The sequence below is a fragment of the Periophthalmus magnuspinnatus genome, chromosome 23 (assembly GCF_009829125.3).
Source record: "Periophthalmus magnuspinnatus isolate fPerMag1 chromosome 23, fPerMag1.2.pri, whole genome shotgun sequence".
In the NCBI taxonomy this organism is placed as follows: Eukaryota; Metazoa; Chordata; class Actinopteri; order Gobiiformes; family Gobiidae; genus Periophthalmus; species Periophthalmus magnuspinnatus.
The window spans coordinates 661029-680759 of record NC_047148.1 but is presented as its reverse complement, the minus strand read 5'-3'; the positions used below and the strand labels follow the sequence as shown (position 1 = coordinate 680759).

The 19731-nt window shown below is 42.2% G+C and overlaps 1 protein-coding gene across 2 annotated transcripts in view; it reads left to right on the top strand.

Moving 5' to 3' along the window:
* The first annotated feature begins 1627 nt into the window (after positions 1-1627).
* Positions 1628-19731, top strand: part of LOC117391376 (ankyrin repeat domain-containing protein SOWAHB-like) — an 18280-nt gene continuing 176 nt past the window's right edge. The window contains exons 1-8 of one of the 2 annotated variants that reach the window (XM_055231850.1): positions 1628-2822; positions 5050-5172; positions 6642-6714; positions 6798-6914; positions 9097-9261; positions 10182-10399; positions 15482-15669; positions 17946-19731. The exon at positions 17946-19731 is cut by the window's right edge and continues 176 nt beyond it. In XM_055231850.1, the coding sequence (XP_055087825.1) occupies positions 1731-2822; positions 5050-5172; positions 6642-6714; positions 6798-6914; positions 9097-9261; positions 10182-10399; positions 15482-15669; positions 17946-18393 (2424 nt within the window). In that variant the 5' untranslated portion in view covers positions 1628-1730 and the 3' untranslated portion in view covers positions 18394-19731. Of the gene's footprint in view, positions 2823-5049; positions 5173-6638; positions 6715-6797; positions 6915-9096; positions 9262-10181; positions 10400-15481; positions 15670-17945 lie in introns of both variants that reach the window. The other variant, XM_033989166.2, reaches the window with a different exon arrangement.

The window sequence follows — 19731 nt, the reverse complement described above, 5'->3', positions numbered from 1 at the left end:
ATGGTTCATATGGCACTAACATGTCGGAGATGTACTTTGGACCTAGGCCATGGAGAGACTTATACACAAGCAGAGCTGCTTTAAAGTCTATTCTTTGAGCTACAGGAGCCAGAGACCTGAGCACAGGACTTATGTGCTCGTACTTCCTGGTTCTAGTCAGAACCTGAGCAGCAGCGTTCTGGATGTACTGCAGCTGTGTTAAGGCTCGTTTGGAGAGGCCAGTGAGCAGGCCATTACAGTAGTCTAACCTACTGGAAACAAATGCATGGATAAGTCTCTCTAAGTCTGGCTTTGACAGTATACCTTTGATTTTTGCAATGTTTTTAGGTGGTAAAAAGTTGCAGATGTTATTGATTTGATGTGGCTGTTAAAGTTCAAGTCTGAGTCCATTATTACCCCTAGATTTCTAGCCTGATTTGAAGGTTTTAGAGAGAGAGACTGGAGGTGACACTGACACTTTCTCTATGTTTCTGTGGGCCAAAGATGATGACTTCAGTCTTGTCTGAGTTTAGCAGAAGAAAGTTGTTTTCCATCCACACACTGATCTGTTGATGCAGTGAGTGAATCCACTGGTCCATATTCACCTGCTGCAGTGAGACATAGATCTGAGTGTCATCTTTATAGTTGTGGTAAGACACATTAAAGGACACGTATAAGGATGCCTTACACTTGTGCTTTACAAGCTCATCAAAACCTGTCATTATTAGTCATTCACTCCACACTCAGTAGTAGATGATACGACTGTAGCCACAGTTCCCCTGAGGTAGACTCATATGGGTGAAGTGTCTTCCCTAAGAACACACTCTCTCTCTCTCTCTCTCTCTCCCTCCCCTCCCTCAGACCTCACTCATCTCTCTATCTCCTCCCTCCTCTCCCTCTCTTCTAATCTTCAGTATTCACTCTGTTGCTCTTCTGCAGACCCTCACTGCATGGATCTGTTCATAATTACAGTGTGTTGAATGTTCTTTGCACATTAACACCTTTTTAAACCTGTGACCCTTCGCTGTGTTCTGTGTGTTCACAGGTATTTGTCACATTGTGGGGACTAAAATCTGCACGCACGCGAACCTGTCATGATAATTTGGCTTATCGTTCCATATATATGAGCTGGAACAAAATATTTTGGGGCTCAGTATTTACTGTGTGAACAGTTTCTTTGCAATAATTGGTTTTTTTGTTTTTTGTTATTTTGTTATAACACAATAAGATTTGAGATGTAGAGAGTAGAATAAATAACTTTCATGGCTAACTATTGCTTCATTCTGCTGTTTGTGTTGGAGCTCAGGTTAATGAGATTATCCTGCTTTTTGGTTATTGTGTCAAAGGCAAAAAAAAAAAAAAGTAACAATAAATATAATGAATCATTGTATAGCTCTGTAGCTTATATATTATATATATATATATATATATATATATATATATATATATATATATATATATATATATATATATATATATATATATATATATATATCGTGCTTCACGCTGCCATCTCAATGTGATGACCCAACAAACATGTGTCTGAGTGTCAGAGATAAGTGCATCTCATTATTGGTCAGATCAGTGCAGTGGACAGACCTCAGGCGGTGTGTATTAGTCCTGTAGGTACAGGACCTGGGCTGAGCTATGGCAGTCACGTGCCCTGTGCGTCAGGTGAGGGCACATACCTGCAGTGGGCGGAGCTATGCGTGAGCCAGCTCCCGGACTTTGTCCCCGCATATAGCAGCGCCATGGCGGTGGAGCTCACGCAGGACGCCGTGCTCTACTTCCTCCAGAGCCGCGGAGGCTCCGTGACCAACGCAGAGCTGTTGCTCCACTTTCGGCCCTTCCTCCGGGAGCACGCGAATCGGGACCGGAACCGTGAACTGTTCAAGAGGTTTGTGAACTCAGTGGCGCGGGTCAAACAGGAGGACGGCGTCAGCTACGTTGTGCTCCAACAAAAGTTCCGCGGCCAAGTCCACGGCGTTGGCTCTGGTGTCAGCAGACACAGCACAGAGGCGTCTGTTGGCGGCTCGAGCAACGTGCACCTCAGTCCGCTCCGACATCCAGACAAACCTCGCAACAAAAGCTCGGAGCCTGGACCCACCCAAGGGCCACTCGTCCTCCCGGCAGCGGGGATCATCCTCAACAATAACAACAATAATAGTGTGGAGCCCAACTTGAACCTGCCACAGCGCAAAGTCCAACCGAGCCTTGTGCCCGAACCTTCTCCCGCACAGGAGGCGCTCACGAGTCTCCCCAAGAGCTCTGAGGCGGCCAGCCAAGCCCTGCCCGCCCCGCCTCAGGGACCCAAGGGGCTCCCTAAAGGTCCTGCTCGAAAAGAAGCCCCTGTGACACTCGTAGAGCCCAGAGGATGTGTTCCTGCCCCGGTGTGCTCCGCTCGGCCCGTCCCTCATCCGCACGGTGCTCCCCACCCCTCCGTGAGCCCGGGCCCTACTCAAAGCGTGCCCCATCAAGTCTCTGTCAGACAAGTCGAGCAGGATGTCAATACGAGTGAACCGCCTCTCCTGCTGGGGCAGGTGCGCTCTCTCCAGACGCAGAGAGTGCGCCTCAGGCAGAGCTACCGGAGCGCCGTGTCAGTGGAGAAGGACGAGGATGAAGAGGAGGAGTGCGCCCCGGGCAGGACGGCTCCGGCTCCGGTTGAATCCACTGAGTTGTGGGGCAGGTCCGCGATGGAGATGCCGGGGCGGGACATGTTCCAGTCCACACCGATCGTGGACACAGGACCAGTTCAACGCTGCAGTCCAGAGACCAGCGCGCGAAGCTTGGACGAGCGTCACGTGACCGACCTGCGAGCCTCTCCTCGCGTTTGGCCTCAGAAGGTGACTCTTTTCTATCACACTAGGGGCCTACTCACACCTACGGGCTTTAGTCCGATTAAAACGGACCAGAGTTCAGTTCCCCTGAAAGTCCGGACTTCATTTCAGGTGTGAATAAAGGAACAAACAAGCGGACTTCAGCTGGGTCTGTCCGCTTGTTTGGCTTCCAAACGTTCTCTGGATCCATTATGGTCTGAATACAAACGGCCTCGATCTGAAACGAAACACAAAACATGCACTTGGTCTTGACGAAGCGCCCTCAGGACAGAGAGACCGGCCCGGGGTGCGTCTGTCCGGAGGGTCACGAGCCCTAATGGCGCGTGGGCTGTTCACGTGTGAGCGCCTGTTGTTGAAAATTACGCGACTTCAAATCCAAACGCATAAGAGGCCTGTGTATTTGTGGAAACATTCACGCAGGCTATTTGTTAAATTTGGTGACGTATTCGGCGCGTGTACCATCACATGGCGCACATGCTCATAGTGTAAAATGCACAAACCCCGCTCCTCCTAAAGCGCATCTAGGTCCTGAAGCTGACCGCTGTTTAGTCCATTTAAATCCACGTGTCCAGGATGAAATATATTCCTCCAAAAAACGTTTTGTATATTCCAGGTCTTGAGCTGTGTGTGTGTAACACTGCAGCCCAGGCTCAGAGGAGCAGTACTTCGTGTTGTTGTAATCTCATGTGTGTAATCTCCAGTCCTGTGTTCCCTGCGGACTTTCAATATAAAGCTTTTGTGACTTGTAGACTTTCTTGAGTAAAACTTGTCGTTCCTCTTCCCACTGTGAGTAAGAATACTGTTACCTCAATAAAAATATTACTCAAGTAGGAGGAAAAATATGCTCCTAGAAAAAATCTCTGAAAAGTACAATTTCCTTAAAAATGTACTCAAGTAAATGTAAATAAGTACTGCCCACCTCTGCAAATGACTCATTATAGATGCGCAAGAGACAAGCAGCTGGTCAGAACCATCAGCTCAAAAAGAGCAGTCAATGGGTGGAAGAAAGTTTGCAGTTCAATGCTGGTGTGTTGTCTGTAATTGAGCAAGACACTTTGGCCAAGTTGTCTGCCCGTCTGAACGTGCTAGTATTGGCATTATATGGGTTGTTTGTCTGGTAGCGTGTAGTGTTGTCACAATACTAACATTTTCAACTCGATTTCTATACTAAGGGATAAACGTGTGGTATATTGGTGTATACTAGTCTATGTGCTCTTCTACTTCTCACACATCAACATCATCAGAATCAGAATCAGAAGACTTTTATTGCCATAGTCTGTGAACACAGTTCACAAACTAGGAACTTGCTTCGGTGAAAAAGTACAACATAAACACACTGAATAAATACAAATACAAATAAGGGCATGCACAAAGTTAAAAAGATATGCTTAAAAAAATCAAGCGAAATACTTAAAGGGAGAAAAATATATACAACAGCAGCATCAGAACAACAGTGCAAAGTGGCTTATTAAAGTGCACCAAATCACCAGGGCGACCGTACGTGGTGCCATCTTGGATCTAAAGCTATTCATTTCTGTTGTGTGAATCTGTCTTTTTTAGTATTGATACCAGCTCAAATGAGTATGTGGTTTTAATATTGATTTAGTAGCTGATCGGTCTGTTGAGGATGTGTTTGGAGTTGGACTAGACCTTGCAGATGTCCACATGTCCCTTTTTAAGATGCATACATATACGTATGTAGCATTACCATGATTGTCTGAACAGACTCATATTTTACTGTTGTTGTGCGGTGCACACATGTACGTACTGCATACATGTACCCGGCAATCTATGCTGTTACTGTTTTTTACTGTTAATATGTAAATATGTATATATGTATGAATGTTTAGGACCTGAGGGTGCTCTGTAAACTCCAGTATCTTGGTCGTCTCTGAGCGTCAGGAGACGACTAACACATCTGGACTGAACTGGCTTTAAGCTAAATTAACTTATTTATTAGAACACTACAGCACTTTAACATGACTGGAAGCACTTTAGCCACATACGCACTTTATAAATAGGCACTTAACCAACTCCACAGATCTCAAAAAAATCACTCCCTACGGTCTGATTTGTGTTGTCCTGTCTCTTGTCTCGTTTTAGATGTTGAGGGACTGAGAATGAAAATTAGCTGTGCAGCTAACTTGAGCACATTTACACGTGTATTTTTTACTGGTGTTTATTAATGTGCATTGTCTCTTTTAAATAAGACTGACAGTCAGTGTGTCCTCAGGTGTCCCCTGTGCAGATAATCCCGCAGATCCATGTCCAGGACTTAGACCCGGGTCCCAGGCAAGGATCTGACCCAGAGTCCAGCTTCAGTACACCACCTCTGCTCACATCTCACAACCTCTGTGTATGTATGACACCTCACTATGAAAGGACTATGCCTCACTGTGTATGTACTGTGTATGTACTGTATGTACTGTATGTACTGTGTATGTACTGTATGTACTGTGTATGTACTGTGTGTACTGTGTATGTACTGTATGTACCGTGTATGTACCGTGTATGTACTGTATGTACCGTGTATGTACTGTATGTACTGTGTGTATGTACTGTATGTGCTGTGTATGTACTGTATGTACTGTATGTACTGTGTGTACTGTATGTACCGTGTATGTACCGTGTATGTACCGTGTATGTACCGTGTATGTACCGAGTATGTACTGTCACCGATGTGATTAATTATTAATGATGTATAACTAAAGGCAAACTGAGCAAAGCTGTTATTTCAGAAGAGCGTCTCAAACTGGTTGGCCTTCGTATGACTCAGTGCACATCAAATAGCTCCCAGTTTCAAAAAGGTTGCTGACCCATGGTCTAGATTTTGGACATCTGTGTATTTTGATTAAAAATGGCCGCCATATTGGAGATTCGGTGTGGTCACCATTGATTTTTGATTTTTTGGTCAAGGTCACATAAAGAATGAGTGTATTGAATTTGATTGGATTATGTAAACAGTTTTTTTCACTTCTCATTGACTTGTTTGAGGTGCAGCTTTCCAAACGTAGATGTAGACAGGGCGTGATCCTCATTGGCTTTTTTGTTCAGAATTTTATAAAGGCTGTCTGTACCAAAAATCATTTGTCTACGACATACTTTTTCTGCTCCATTTGAACTTTGCAGGAAGTGCTGGAAGACATTTTTAAAGATAGAAGTTTAATTCATTGGGTTCGTCCAGATCCGATATATTTTTGATAGATTTTTAAGCTTTCAAAAATGGTTGCTTCGTTAATAGCTCTTCATGACCACAACCTGAGACTTATGGAAATTCCTTTAACAAATTTTGACCCCCGATATGTCTTGATGATGCTGCAATAATCGGAATACGGTGATCTCACAATAATATTGTGGTCCATCACAATACATCGAATTTCAGTTACCTCCTTAAATCCTTTGGTATGGTACAGCAATGGCTACAAAACAGAGGGAGCTACATAGACCATGACCTGCTGCTCCGTTTCAGTGCTGTCTAAATATTAAGCATTTCTAAGTCCTAGTTCTTTGGATTATGATAGAACTAAAAGCTTTTTAAAGGGAAAAAGTAGCATATTCTTTTTTGCCTTCGCAAAATATTGTAATAAATATCGTAGCATACTATGCATTTCGTGCAAATATCGTACTGAGAGATTTGGATATTGTTACATACCTATTTGTTTACTCCAAGATGGCCGACATGACAAACTCCTTCACTGGAAATGGAGAATGAAGAACTCACTGTAGTTTGTCAGTTCACACCTTCTCTACAGTCTCCTCTAGTACATTATAGCCTTTCGTCTTCTTTGACATAAGCCTGCTGTTGTTTTCCCCTGTGACCAGCAGGGCCCTAGCAGCAGTGTGGAGCACAGCCCCAGAGGGTCGGCCTGGAGCAGCTGCGAAGAACTGTCGCACAGTGGTGGGTGCTTTTTCTCAAGGTTCACAAGGGTTTACAGTGATCTAATGGTAGACTGAAGAACATTTCCTTGTCCATGAGAGCAGGAGGTCCGGGAAGTGCTGGAGGTCCCAAGGCTGGAGCAGGTGGAGGCAGCTGGCAGCAGTGTGCAGAGGAGCATGCTCCAGGGGCAGACAGAGGGAGGGCCTGGCATGGAACTGCAGGTAAATCTCCACTTTTCTGAGAAGGCTCTTTGTTGGTTGTAGTTTTATCATCAGGTCTGCCTCCTAGGATATTTATGATATATTTAGCTTCCTCTCAGCCCATGTGGACAAGACTGATACTGCAGTGCACATATGTCTAACCAAGTCTAAAACCACTCCGAAACTAGGTCTAAACCTGGACCTTTTGGTAGAACATAATGAGATCTAAACCAGAACTTTGTGGATTTTTATTAGTTCACTACATGTAAGAATTTTATTTTAAATGACATAATTGTGACCTACAGTTGAAACCAGAAGTTTACATACACTATATAAAAAGGTATGTATGTTTTTTTCCCCCTCACTGTCTGACATGAAGTCAGACTAAGCCTTTTACTGTTTTAGGTCAATAAGAGTTAACAAAATATTTCTATTTGCTAAATGCCAGAATAATGACTGAAGAAAGTAATGAAAAATTGTCTTTAAAAAATCCTTCTAAGTCAGAAGTTTACATACATGTCATTAGTATTTGGTACTATTGCCTTTAAACTGTATGACTTGGGTCAAATGTTATATCCTTCCACAGGCTTCTCACAATACTTAGCAGGAATTTTGGCCTATTTTTCCTGACAGAGCTGGTGTAACTGAGCCAAGTTTGTAGGCTGCCTTTCTCACACATGCCTTTTCAGGTCTGCTCATAAATGTTCAATAGGATTGAGATCAGGGCTTTGTGATGGCCCCTCCAAAACCTTGGCAGTATGCTTCGGGTGATTGTCCATTTGGAAGACCCATTTGTGCTCAAGCTTTAACTTCCTGGCTGATGTCTTGAGATGTTGCTTCAATATTTCCACATAATATTCTTTCCTCATGATTCCATCTATTTTATAAAGTTCACCAGTCCCTCCTGCAGTAAACCAACCTCACAACATGATGCTGCCACCCCCGTATTTCACAGATGGGCTGGTGTTTTCTGGCTTCCAAGCTTTCCTCTTTTGCTTCAAATGTAATGATGCTCATTATGGCCAAACAGTATATTTTTAGTTTTGCCAGACCACAGGACATGTCTCATAAAATAAACTGTTTGTCCCTGTGTGCACTGGCAAACTGTAATCTTACTTTTTTATGTTTCTTTTGGAGTAATGTCTTCTTCCTGCAGAGTGGTCTTTCATCCCACGTCAGTACAGCACTTGTTTCACTGTGGATAATGACACACTCTTACCAGTTTCAGAAGCATCTTCACAAGGTCTTTTGCTTTTGTTCTTGGGTTGATATGCACATTTCGGACCAAAGCTTGTTCACCTCTGGGACACAGAACCCTCCTTCCTGAGCGGTATGACGGCTAAACATTCTCACGGTGTTTATAGTTGCATATAACTGTTTGCACAGATGAATGTGGCACCTTCAGGCATCTGCAAATTGCACCCAAAGATGAACCAGCCTGATATCTTGGCTGATTTCTCAAACTCAAATGTTGTCAATAAACCAAATAAGAAGCTTCCAAATACATGACATCATCATCTGGGTTTTCCCAAAAGTCAAATCTTACTGTATGTAAACCTCTGACTTTGAAAAAAAGCAATGAAAATTTGTCTAAAAATATCCTTCTCTCATTATTCTGGCATTTAGCCAGACATAATTTTGGTAAAAAAGCATATGTGTCTTTTTTATGTAAACTTCTGGTTTCCACTGTATATGTGTCCAAACTTTCACTGATAACAGTTTAAATACTGATTTATTCTTACTTACAGACACATAGGACATGATGTCTCACTGATTTAGGTTATAATTTGTTGTTTTGTTTCTCAAGATGATTATCCAATCAGAAAACAGAATGAGCCTCACATGAGTCTCTTTTGGGTTGCTAGTTTTTATATTAAAATCCAGTTGGTTTGAACCTAAAAGGACTCTCTCTGATCTGAATCATCACCATCTACAGCACCTGCAGCCAATCATTTATCATGTGCAGCGTCTGCAGCTCAGTGAATTCTGGAGGTTCTGGGCTTTCACATGAAGCCTGTCCTTGAGAAAAAACTTGGATGTATCATCTGTCTGCAGGTTAAGGCTCCGGCAGCACAGACTCAGTTGAGATTGTAGTATCTGTGATGAACTGACCGGCAAACGGGAGGAGGAAACAGTGTCTTTCTTACTTCAGTGTTGTTTTTAATGTTCACTGTAGTTAGTTGATTGTATTCCTCTGTGGCAGATGATCTTTATGTTGACAAGGAGGAGCCTAGTAATGGCTCCACCCCCTCCCTGGCTCAGCTCCGCCCATGGGTTGCCCTGCGACGCAGCAGTAATCTGAGGAGCCGCATGTGTCTGAGTGTGGGAGCAGACCTGGACCAGATGATGGAAGAGGAAGACCACCGAGGTACCGAAAGCACTTCAGCATCAGGAAGCAAGCGTCACACCGCCCTTATACACAAGTATCAAAACTGATCAGGAGGATTTCAGTTAGGGATGCATCGTAGATTGGGTTTAGGCGACATCAGCACATGGTAGAATCCATTTTGGTAGTTTTCTAGAATGTCTAGAATGTGATTATGTCATACTCCCAGATAAGGACAAGAGATAGATTTGCCTGTTGTTTACATTGTACTTTGCTATGAAATATCCAAAAGGTAAATGCACATATGAACCTGATCATTTTTATTAGTGACTAGACCCAGGAACTGATTTTTTTTTATGCAATATAGCATTATTCATTTTAGCTCCCCCCATCTGTATTAAATATTATTGGTCTATAGAATGTTATGTCATCTGAAACCCAACAATTTAAACTGAGCTCGACAGGTTAGAAGTCTATGTGGGAATTTGCTGTGTAACTGTCAGGATTAACCATAAACCAGATGAACAAATCTGTAATCTCTCTGAAGGCACTACTCTGACAGAAGTTATTCCTCAAGTTAGACTTTAATCTGAGCTTTTTTTAACACAATTTGACCAGAAATAGCTGGTGTAGACTGAACTACAACAGGTGAAATGATTTTTATGGTTTAACAAGTAAAATGACATTAGTCACAAGCTAGCTAGCTAGCATTAGCCAACAGTTTTTTTTGGTTTTTTTAAAATTGGTTACTCTCACCTTTTTTGTTGAAAACCTAGCAAATCTAAAGGTGCTTTTATTAATCACAAGTTCCTAAAAATATGTTTAAATCTATTTGTATTTTTTAGGAGAGTTTGCTAATGTGTACATTGTTATCATTTTGAATGTTCCACCATGGAAATGAATGCAGGAGTTACCATGGCGACACAAACACCCTAATGGCAATAGTGTGGTTTGTCCCGCAGCTCTGGGGGGCAGTGAGGCGGCTCGTCTCCACCGGCTGCACCTTATCTCGTCGTCCCTGAGCCTGAGACACATGTCTTCGTCCTCAATGTCATCCCTGTCCTCCTGCTCCACGCCCCCCCGGTGCCACAGTCTTGGTGACCTCACAGACAGGGAGCCCGCGAAACAGAGGAGGAGTGTTCTGAGCAGCGCGTCGCAACAGGAAACCCACCGCAGACAGGTAACACACGCATATACACACACAAACACACCCCCACACACACCCCCCCCCACACACACACACACCCCCACCCACACACACACACACACACACCCTCCCACATCCACCCACATCCACCCACACCCCCCCCACCCACACACACACACACACACACACACATTATGGTTTTCAAAAGTATTAAAAATCTATTAAAACTAGGATCAAAAATCAGGAGAATAATGGAGGCTAAAACTAGTATCAAAAATAGATACTGATTTGAGCAGGTATTGATACTAAAAATGTCACATTCACAGAATTTAACCTTTAACCTTTAGAGTGATCTTTAGCTGTAAGACCACATAGACTAGTATACACACATAAGCCACAATGAAACCTACCTGCACAAGTGAGGGACGGCACAGATAAGGTCATATGGTAATATAAAAGAAAATATTACCATTTAATGTTGAAAATCACATTCTATTATCTAAAGAAAGATTTGAGGAGTGTTAAACCAGTTAAATCCAACATTATATAATAGTACTTTGTTTTATATTATCATGTGGTCTTATATCTGTGTAATCCCTCAGTCGTCCAGGTAGGTTTCATAGTGATCCATATACTAGTCTGTGTGGTCTTATAGTTGTTTTGATACAGCTCATTCTAAAGCACATATGTCAGAGTCAAGGCCAGATCCGGCCCACGAATGAAGTATCTATAGCCCCCGGGATGATATTTAATTACTATTAGAACCAGCCCGCTGGTGTTTTGTACCATCAACACTACATTTCCCACAATGCAACGGTAGCCCACGAAGTCACTTCAGCGCAGCAAGCGGCCTCGTATTCATTATTCATCAGCAGTCAGAGTAGATGTCAACTTTCAGCTACCCCTCTCCTCAAAAATGGCTAAACAGAAGGTGGAAGCTGAGAACAGGGGGTTTCAAGGTGGGAGGCAGAGTACATGTTCACGGAGGTAAAAGGCAAACCTGTGTGTTTTCTGTGTGGAGGTCTTAAGTCCTGGCAGGCTCTTTTCACAAAAGCCAAATCACGAAGCGAGGCTGCTGTCAAGGCTAGTTTTATTGTGGCAGAAGAGGTCGCAAAATCAGCCTGGCCATTTACAGAAGGAGAGTTGATCAAAAACTGTATGCTTAAAGTTTGTGACGCAGTGTGTGAACAAACAGAACTTTTTGTAAGTACAGTAATATATTTGTATATTGTTCACATGTGCCCAGACAAAAGGCAACTATTTTCAAACGTGAGCCTGAGCAGAAACACCGTTGCTGAACGTGTAGACCAGCTTTCCACCAATCTAAAAGAACAGCTTGTTGGAAAAGATTTCATTGCATATTCCCTTGCTGTGGATGAGAGCACGGACACATCTGACACTGCCCAGCTGTCAATTTTCGTCCGTGGAGTAGACTCTAGCCTGAGCATAACCAAAGAGTTTTTGGCATTACTTCCTATGCACAACTACAGGACAAGGTCTGTATGAAGAGGTATCTAGATGTGTAACTGACATGGAGCTGCCACTTGTGGGATTGACAGCAGACGGAGCACCCGCAATGTGTGGGCACAGGAGTGGATTGGTGGCAGGGATGCGTGAGAGGATGTGGGAGGAAAACGTCACGGGTGAAATGACAGCTTATCACTGCATCATACACCAGGAGTCGTTGTGTGGCAAAGTCTTGGAAACGAACAAAGTATTGTTTTGTTTGTGTACCATAGATTTTTGTATTTTGTTTTATTGTATTGTATTTTATTTATATTTCTTTTTCAGTTGGATGGACTCAGGTTAAATTGCAGATAAGAGCCATGAGAAAGAATACAACTGATTTAGATTTTTTTTTTTTTTTCTCATTTTACTATTTGAAAGCAGTGATTGGTCGGATCACAGAGCAGCACAATAATGCATTTTCAGTTTATAATGCATGCAGTTTCATTTATGCATTTATCTTGATATTAAGGAACATATTTTCTTTTTGAAGGACATTTACTTTTTTACTGTTTGCCTGTTGAAAATGTTTCCCTTGAGGTTACTGACAGAGCCATAAAATAATATTGCTTTATTCATTTAATCATTAAATAATATACACTGTGTTAGGTCTTGGTTCAATAGGCTGTGTGCAGTCATTTCAGTATGTTTTAATAAACATTGAACCAGTCCGGCCCTTGGCTTATAGCAAATTTGTTATTTTGGCCCTCCGTGTATTTGACTTTGACATCCCTGTTCTAAAGCTATTCAGGAAAGGTTCATTTCTGTCCTGTGAATGCGACTCTTTTATTATCAATACCTGCTCAAATGATCATCGTTTATGTACTAGTTTTAGTATCTGAGTTTCAATACTTATGAAAACCCTATTCCTTAGTGAATGAATGAATGAATGAATAGTTTATTATTGTGTCTTGCATACAAAGAATGCCGAGCCCAAATGGGCTTATAAGACACCATTAACAAAAATACAATAGTCCAATAGTCCAGACGTGTATACAACAAACAAAAACAAAAACAAAAACAAAACAAAAATAAAACTCATTTAAACAAACTCATTTGCCGCTTCTTCCAGGCTTTACATAAAAATAAAACCAACTTATAAACATTAGAATTAAACAACCATTTCATTTTGCTGTCATCATCACACCAGAACATTTCAGGACATTGAGTGAACATTTCATCAAATAAAGGATTTCTAAATTCATTGTAAAATGGACAATGCAACAGAAAATGAGCTTCACTTTCTACTTCGCCCAACTCACATAAACCACAAAGTCTTTCTTCTTCAGGGGTTTGAGAGAATCTCCCAGTTTCTAAAGCCAGAGGAAGGATCCCTGTATGTAACTGTGCCATCAATGATCTTTGCTTCCTACTCAAATTTGCTCTGACATAGAACTCAACCTTAAACGTATCTTTTAATTGAATGTATGTTCGCAACTTGGGTTTAGCCAAGATCCCATTCAGCCACTGCTCTTCATAATTAGACATCAGTTTTGTTCTTATTTTGTTTACGCTACATGACAAATTATTATGAAATACATACTGAAGTTGTACTTCAGCAAAAACAGCCCGTAGCTCTGCTGCCCAGGGTGACTTGTGTTTACTCCATACAAAGACCTTTTTTAAAACTCTATCATCAAGTTGATTAATAATTCGATTCCATAATCTGACCATATCACACTTTCTTTGGATTAAACCCGGTACCCAACCCATATCACCCTGTACAGCCAAAACTGGGACAAACTTGTGCACTCCCAAAAAACAGCGGATGGCTCGGTTTTCCACAGCATCCAAGGCAGAACTTTGTCTAGCCCCCCACACACCAGCAGCATAATTTAAAACAGGAGATACACAGGCCTCATACAGCTTTGAATATGTTTCATAACCAAGATCTTTACACATTTTCACTTTGTTAATCACAGAACCAAGAGCTCGACTGGCTGAAGCAGCAAGGATTTTTACCCCACTGTCAAAACTCATAAATTCATCAAAAGTGAACCCCAGATATTTGTACTGAGGGACATACTCAAGATTCACAATTCCAAATGTAAGGACCTTTTTACTTGAGGAGCTGCCTTCCTCCTAAAATGCATTATTTGGGTTTTAGCTTGATTTATAGCAAGTCTCCACCTACAGCACCACTGTTGTAATATGTTTAACATCAGCTGCAGGTCTTCTTCTGTTTCCGCCAGGAGTGCAACATCATCAGCATAGAGCAGAATGCCCACAACATCACTGTCCATGTGTATCCCAATGTCCAGCTGTTTGATTTCAAGAGCCAAATCATTTATAAAGAGCGAGAACAGGCTTGGGGACAAAACATCCCCTTGTTTTACACCAGTAGGTGTAGGAAACCACTCGGTCCTTAAATCATTCACTTGAACACATCCAATACAGTCTGCATACAGGGATTTTAATGCTCTATAAAATCTCCCATCAACCCCGGCCTGAAGAAGTTTCAAACACAACAAATCCCTATTGACCCAATCAAATGCTTTCTTAAAGTCCACGAAACAAACAAAAGTGGACTTATTTTCAGCCAGTCGAGTTCTCACTATAGTTGAAACAGTGTAAATATGATCAATACAAGCTCTGTGTTTTCTAAATCCATTTTGTTCATCCACCAACAATTCTGTGTTTTCAAGAAACCGTGTCAATCTGGCATTTAAGATACTGGAATAAATTTTATAAACTGTACTTAAAAGACTGATTCCTCTATAATTAAGAGGCACTCTGGGATCATTTTTTACCGACTTAGGAATGGGTATGATTATAGATTTGTGCCATGTTGAGGGGACAATACCATATTCAAAACAAAACTTAAATAAACAAAAAAGAACGTTCAAAAGATGTGGGCATTTTAACACTTCATTTGAAATTTCCTCTACTCCCGTAGCTTTCCTTAATTTTGCCTTATTCAGAGCATTGCTTACTTCCTCCAAGGTAATATTAGAATTTAGGAGTGCATTTGGCTGATAACTTTCTTGCCCCATAATTAACTCTAAATCCTCTTTTAGTTTAACTGAGATTTCTCCAAAAATGGAGTCAAAATCCGAGGAAGACGGTCCCCCAGCATAGAGATTTGAAAAATCATCTTTCCATTTTTTAATGACTTTCTCTTTGCTTAGCTCCACCTCACCATTATGTACAATGACTTCCATTGGAATTTTCTTAACTTTTTGAGGCCCTAATTGATTTACCATTTTCCAAAATTGTTGTGGGTTACTTGCCTGCAAATTATCTATTTTTAGTGCTTGACCTTTTGAAAACCTTCTTTTATAAATTCTGAAATATTTGTCAAAAATGGACAAAGTCTGCTTATAATTGTCCCTCAAATCCTGTTTATTTTTTGACTCTTTACAACTAAGAAAAACTTTCTCTGCAGATTTACGAGCATCCCATAACCTCTGAAGATGGGCATTCCAGAATAACCTAGCGTTACTATTAGAATGACCTTAGTATTGAAATTGTTAGTATTGAGTGTTGTCACAACATCAATGTTTCAAATTCACACACATAGAACAGTACAACTTTGCAGGTCCTACAGGTCTCGCTGCAGAGTTTGTGAGGGGTTAATACTGTGACATTGGTGTACACTGTTGTGTGCAGAGCCAGGTGCCTCTGGAGGAGCACGAGCACCTGTGGCTGGTGAAAGCTGCAGAGGGGACCTGGCCTGACATCTACTCTCTGTTCAGAGAGGAGCCTTCCCTTCTGCATAGGAGGGATTTCATCTCCGGCTTCACTGTCTTGCATTGGATTGCCAAGCATGGAGACCACCGCGTCCTCAACACACTCTGGTGAGACCCTGTCCAGAACGCAGACACTGGTGCAAAGGTCCAAATCTTCAAAGAGCCCTTCAAGACTGGCTCTTTTTATATTTATAACATAAGCTCATGTGAGAACTCATTTTAAAGTGTGTATGTCAGGTTTGGATGATTCTCTTTTGTCAGATAATTTTTGTATACATTGGGGGTCATTATTTCCAACCAGGAAGTAAAAATTTCAACCTAAAAAAAGGGCCAAACTCTAAAAAAAACAAAACAACAATTCTTTTTCTCTTAAGTATAATGATCTTAAAGAGCCTATGACAGGCCCTAAACACACTTACCAACAAACTAGGTCGGTGATTAGTATAAATATAAAAATGCATAGAAAGAAAAATATGTTTGTTTATTTATTAAATATGAGACCGTGCACGTTAATCGACATGTGTTAGTACAGCATGTAAATGTGCCAGAGTTAGCCATGCAGGCTAATTTTCATCCATAGTCCCATTGGCTGGTTGATGGCAAGAAAGATTTAAAAAACAGATCTTGTTCAAGCCGTTCATGTTAAGAAACCATTCAGAAGAATGGGTCATGAATGCCACATCATGAGCAGATACATAACTGTCCTGTGTCCTCCTGCTGCTGTGTCCTGTCCTAGTGTCTCCCATGTGTTCTCCTGTGTAGTGTCCTAGTGTCCTCTCTGTGTCCTTCTACTGTGTAGTGTTCTCCCTGTGTCCGCCTCCTGGTTAGACTTGACTTTTGAACACTTTGTCATTCAGAATGGAATTTTGTTGTAACTGTTGCTGATTTTTTAATTCTGTATAGAGCACAGAGTAATATATAAAGTGCTTAATCGTCAGGATTAACAATTCAGATAAAAAGTGCAGCGGTGTCTACTAAAGTACTTGTAAGAGGATAGAGGAAGTACATATAAGAGGATTTCAACAGTCTGAAAACTAGTATAGAACCTGAATGTGCTGCATCAAATGTCTCATAACCTCTTGCAGAAGACAGCAGGAGGTGTATGTGGAGGGTTGTTGTTTCTGGCCCAGGAAAAACTGTGCTTTGGGGCAAAGTCCTGAACAGAGGGGAGAGTGGTCCCAATGATCTATTTTGCAAACCTCACTACTCTCCTCACATTCTTCCAGTCAGAGGCAGATGAGGTCTTTTCAGCCGGCACAGGAAATGCAGATGTTGCTGTGTGAGGTTGTTCATAATGTGCACTCCCAGAAACTTGGTGCTGCTGGCAGGAAGTTGGCAGGGCCGGTTCTTCCTGAAGTCCATGATGACCTCTTTTGGTGACGTTCAGGATCAGGTTGTTGTCACTGCACCAACTCACCAACTACGTCACCTCCTCCCTGTAGACCTGCCTGTTATTGTACCTAATGAGGCCCACCATTGTTGTCATCTGCAAACTTCACAATGTGGTTTGTAGCAGAGGACACAGTCACATGCCATCAATGTGAACAGTAGGACACGGCCCCGAGGAGAGATGACACTGAAGCGTTCTTACTGACCTGCACGAACCGTGGTCGGTTTGTCCAGCAGCCACAGATGCTGGAGGATGAGGGTATTGAATGCTCATCTAAAGTCCAGGAACAGTATATGCAGATGAGTTTCTGAGACTTGGATGGAGTGGCTGGTACGCAAACTGGAATGGGTCAAATGCGGGTGGGAGTTTAAAAGGCTGGTAAAAGACCGCATAATCTCCAAAGCACTTCATTATGAAGGGAGTGAGTAGTCGTTTAGTCAGCTGATTTGAGGTTTCTTTGGCACTGGAATGATGGTTGCCATTTTAAAGGAACTATGGATAGGCTTTCAATGACCCTTCGAACTTGTGTTTGAACAATTATTATATTTTTGACAAACTCCTGAACTTTGTGACTTCGGGTACATGTAGAAAGTCTGATGATGCTCTAACAGTCCTCAATGCCGACTCATCACCAGACCTTATCCAGGGCTTTTCAGTTGCCTCAATGCATTTGTTGTAGCCTGACACAGACATGGCAAAGTCATCAATATTGATTTCATCATTGCATGTTGCAGCCTCTTTGAATGTGCTCCAGTCTGTACGTTCAAAACAGTCCTACCATGCTGTGTACTGCCCTAGTGTCCCCCCTGTCTCCTTCTGTGTCCTCTAGTGTCCTCCTCCTCCTCCTCTTACTCAGCAGCAGGAGGAGCTGCTGCTGAGTAATGCCCTATTATCCTCCCTGTGTCCTCCTGCTGCTTTGTTGTAGTTAGTGACTTCTAAACTATTTCTTCTGACTTCTAAACTGCTGTCCTCTGTCCTCTGTCCTCTGTCCCAGGTATGGTGTGGAGAAGGCAGGAATGGCCTTTGACACAGATGCCCAGTCCTCCTGTGGCTACACTCCGCTGCACATTGCTGCCATCCACAATCACAAGAACATCATCCGGCTTCTGGTCAACAAGTTTGGAGCCAGCGTGAGTCTGCGGGATGCGGCGGGGAAGAAGGCTTGGTCCTACCTGCCCCAGGGCACCTCTTCAGACCTCTTCGAGCTGCTGGGAGCTCCTGTCAAAGCTGCTCTGGGACAGACAGGGGTAGGTGAGATGTGTGCCGCCCCACAGATTCGCTCACACTCACAGAAGCGTCGCAGACGGCATCACTTCTCCTCAGCCTCACAGCAGCGACCTCTGACTGTGGCTGGAGACCCCAAAGTCAAGAGGACCAGTTCTCTGGCTGCCTTCCTCAAACACAAGCCCTTGCAAAAGGTCAAGGCGGAGTGGGCCATCTGAGAAGGTTTCTGCTGTGTACTTCAGTATTCTACTGCTCCACACGCATCTGTCCAAGATGCCCAGCACACAGACTGGTCTTACCTCCTCTGGGGTCTTCTGTGGACACAGGCCTTACTTTAGCCCTGTCCATGCTCTCCTGGAGGCTGAGATCAGTGGTCACATGAATGAGCTGTGATGTGTGCTGTGTCCAATCTGAGCTGTGCACTGAAGACCACAGACTACACAGGTTTGCGAAAATTCCACGTCAAAACACACTTTGTATTATTCTGATAAAAGTATTAACACGCTGACCATGTGCTGCTGAATGCACTTGAGCACACCACTTTATTTGAAGTGAAATGTATGCACTTTCAATGATTGCACTGTGGCTGTAATGTTGAAGATGTGGAGATATTTTGGTGAATGGGTGACTGTCATGTAGTCGATGAGTCAGTAATATCAGATCTGTATAAAGGGATTTCAGTCTTCTCAGCTCATATGTCATTTTTACAGTGTGTGACTTGTACAAGACAAAACAAAGGTTTGTCCTATTAACACCAGTCAAAATTTTGAGACACTTAATTTTTTTGTTTTGTGTTTATTTCCATGACTATGGACATGGTAGATTCTCACTGAAGACATCAAAACTATGAACAGCAAATACAGTAAACAAGTGTGAAATAACATGGTTTGTTGTTTAGATTCTTCAAAATTAGCCTTGGCTTTGATCACAGCTTTGTACACTCGACATTCCACTAACCAATTCTAACAAGGTACACTCTGACACCATTTCAGGAGACTTCATGAAGCTCAAGCTTCAAAGGTTTGCAGCTCTGTCAACCAAGTAAAGGGAGTGGCTACTTTGATGAATGTGTATACAAAACATATTTGGAGCCATTTACCTTTTTTCTTCAGTTTTTCTTTTGGTGCTTGACATATTGATGTCTTCATTTTGTACCTAACATGAAAGTAGTGAATTAATGTGTGTCCACACTTTTGACTTGTAGTATACCTGCTGATGTTTTGGTAGATTCTCTGAAGAGTCAGGTGAACCGATGAACAACACACCTTTTCCCTGCAAACTACCAAGGTCGCTAAGCTTCCCTGAAAATCTAGTTGTTTTAAATGTTTACTATTGTCATAAATGTTGACATTTAAGTGTTAAGTTGAAGTATGTTGCTCAGAACTTGCCGATGTCTGTGCCAATCAATTTGAAAATAAAATATAAGCTTCCACCATTTGAAAAACACCAATCTCCACTGGCACATACACATAGCCTTTGGTTGTTTAATGAGCACAGTATTTTCCATCTCTACAGTACTCAAGAGCTCCTTTGATAGATAATTTATATATCTAAAA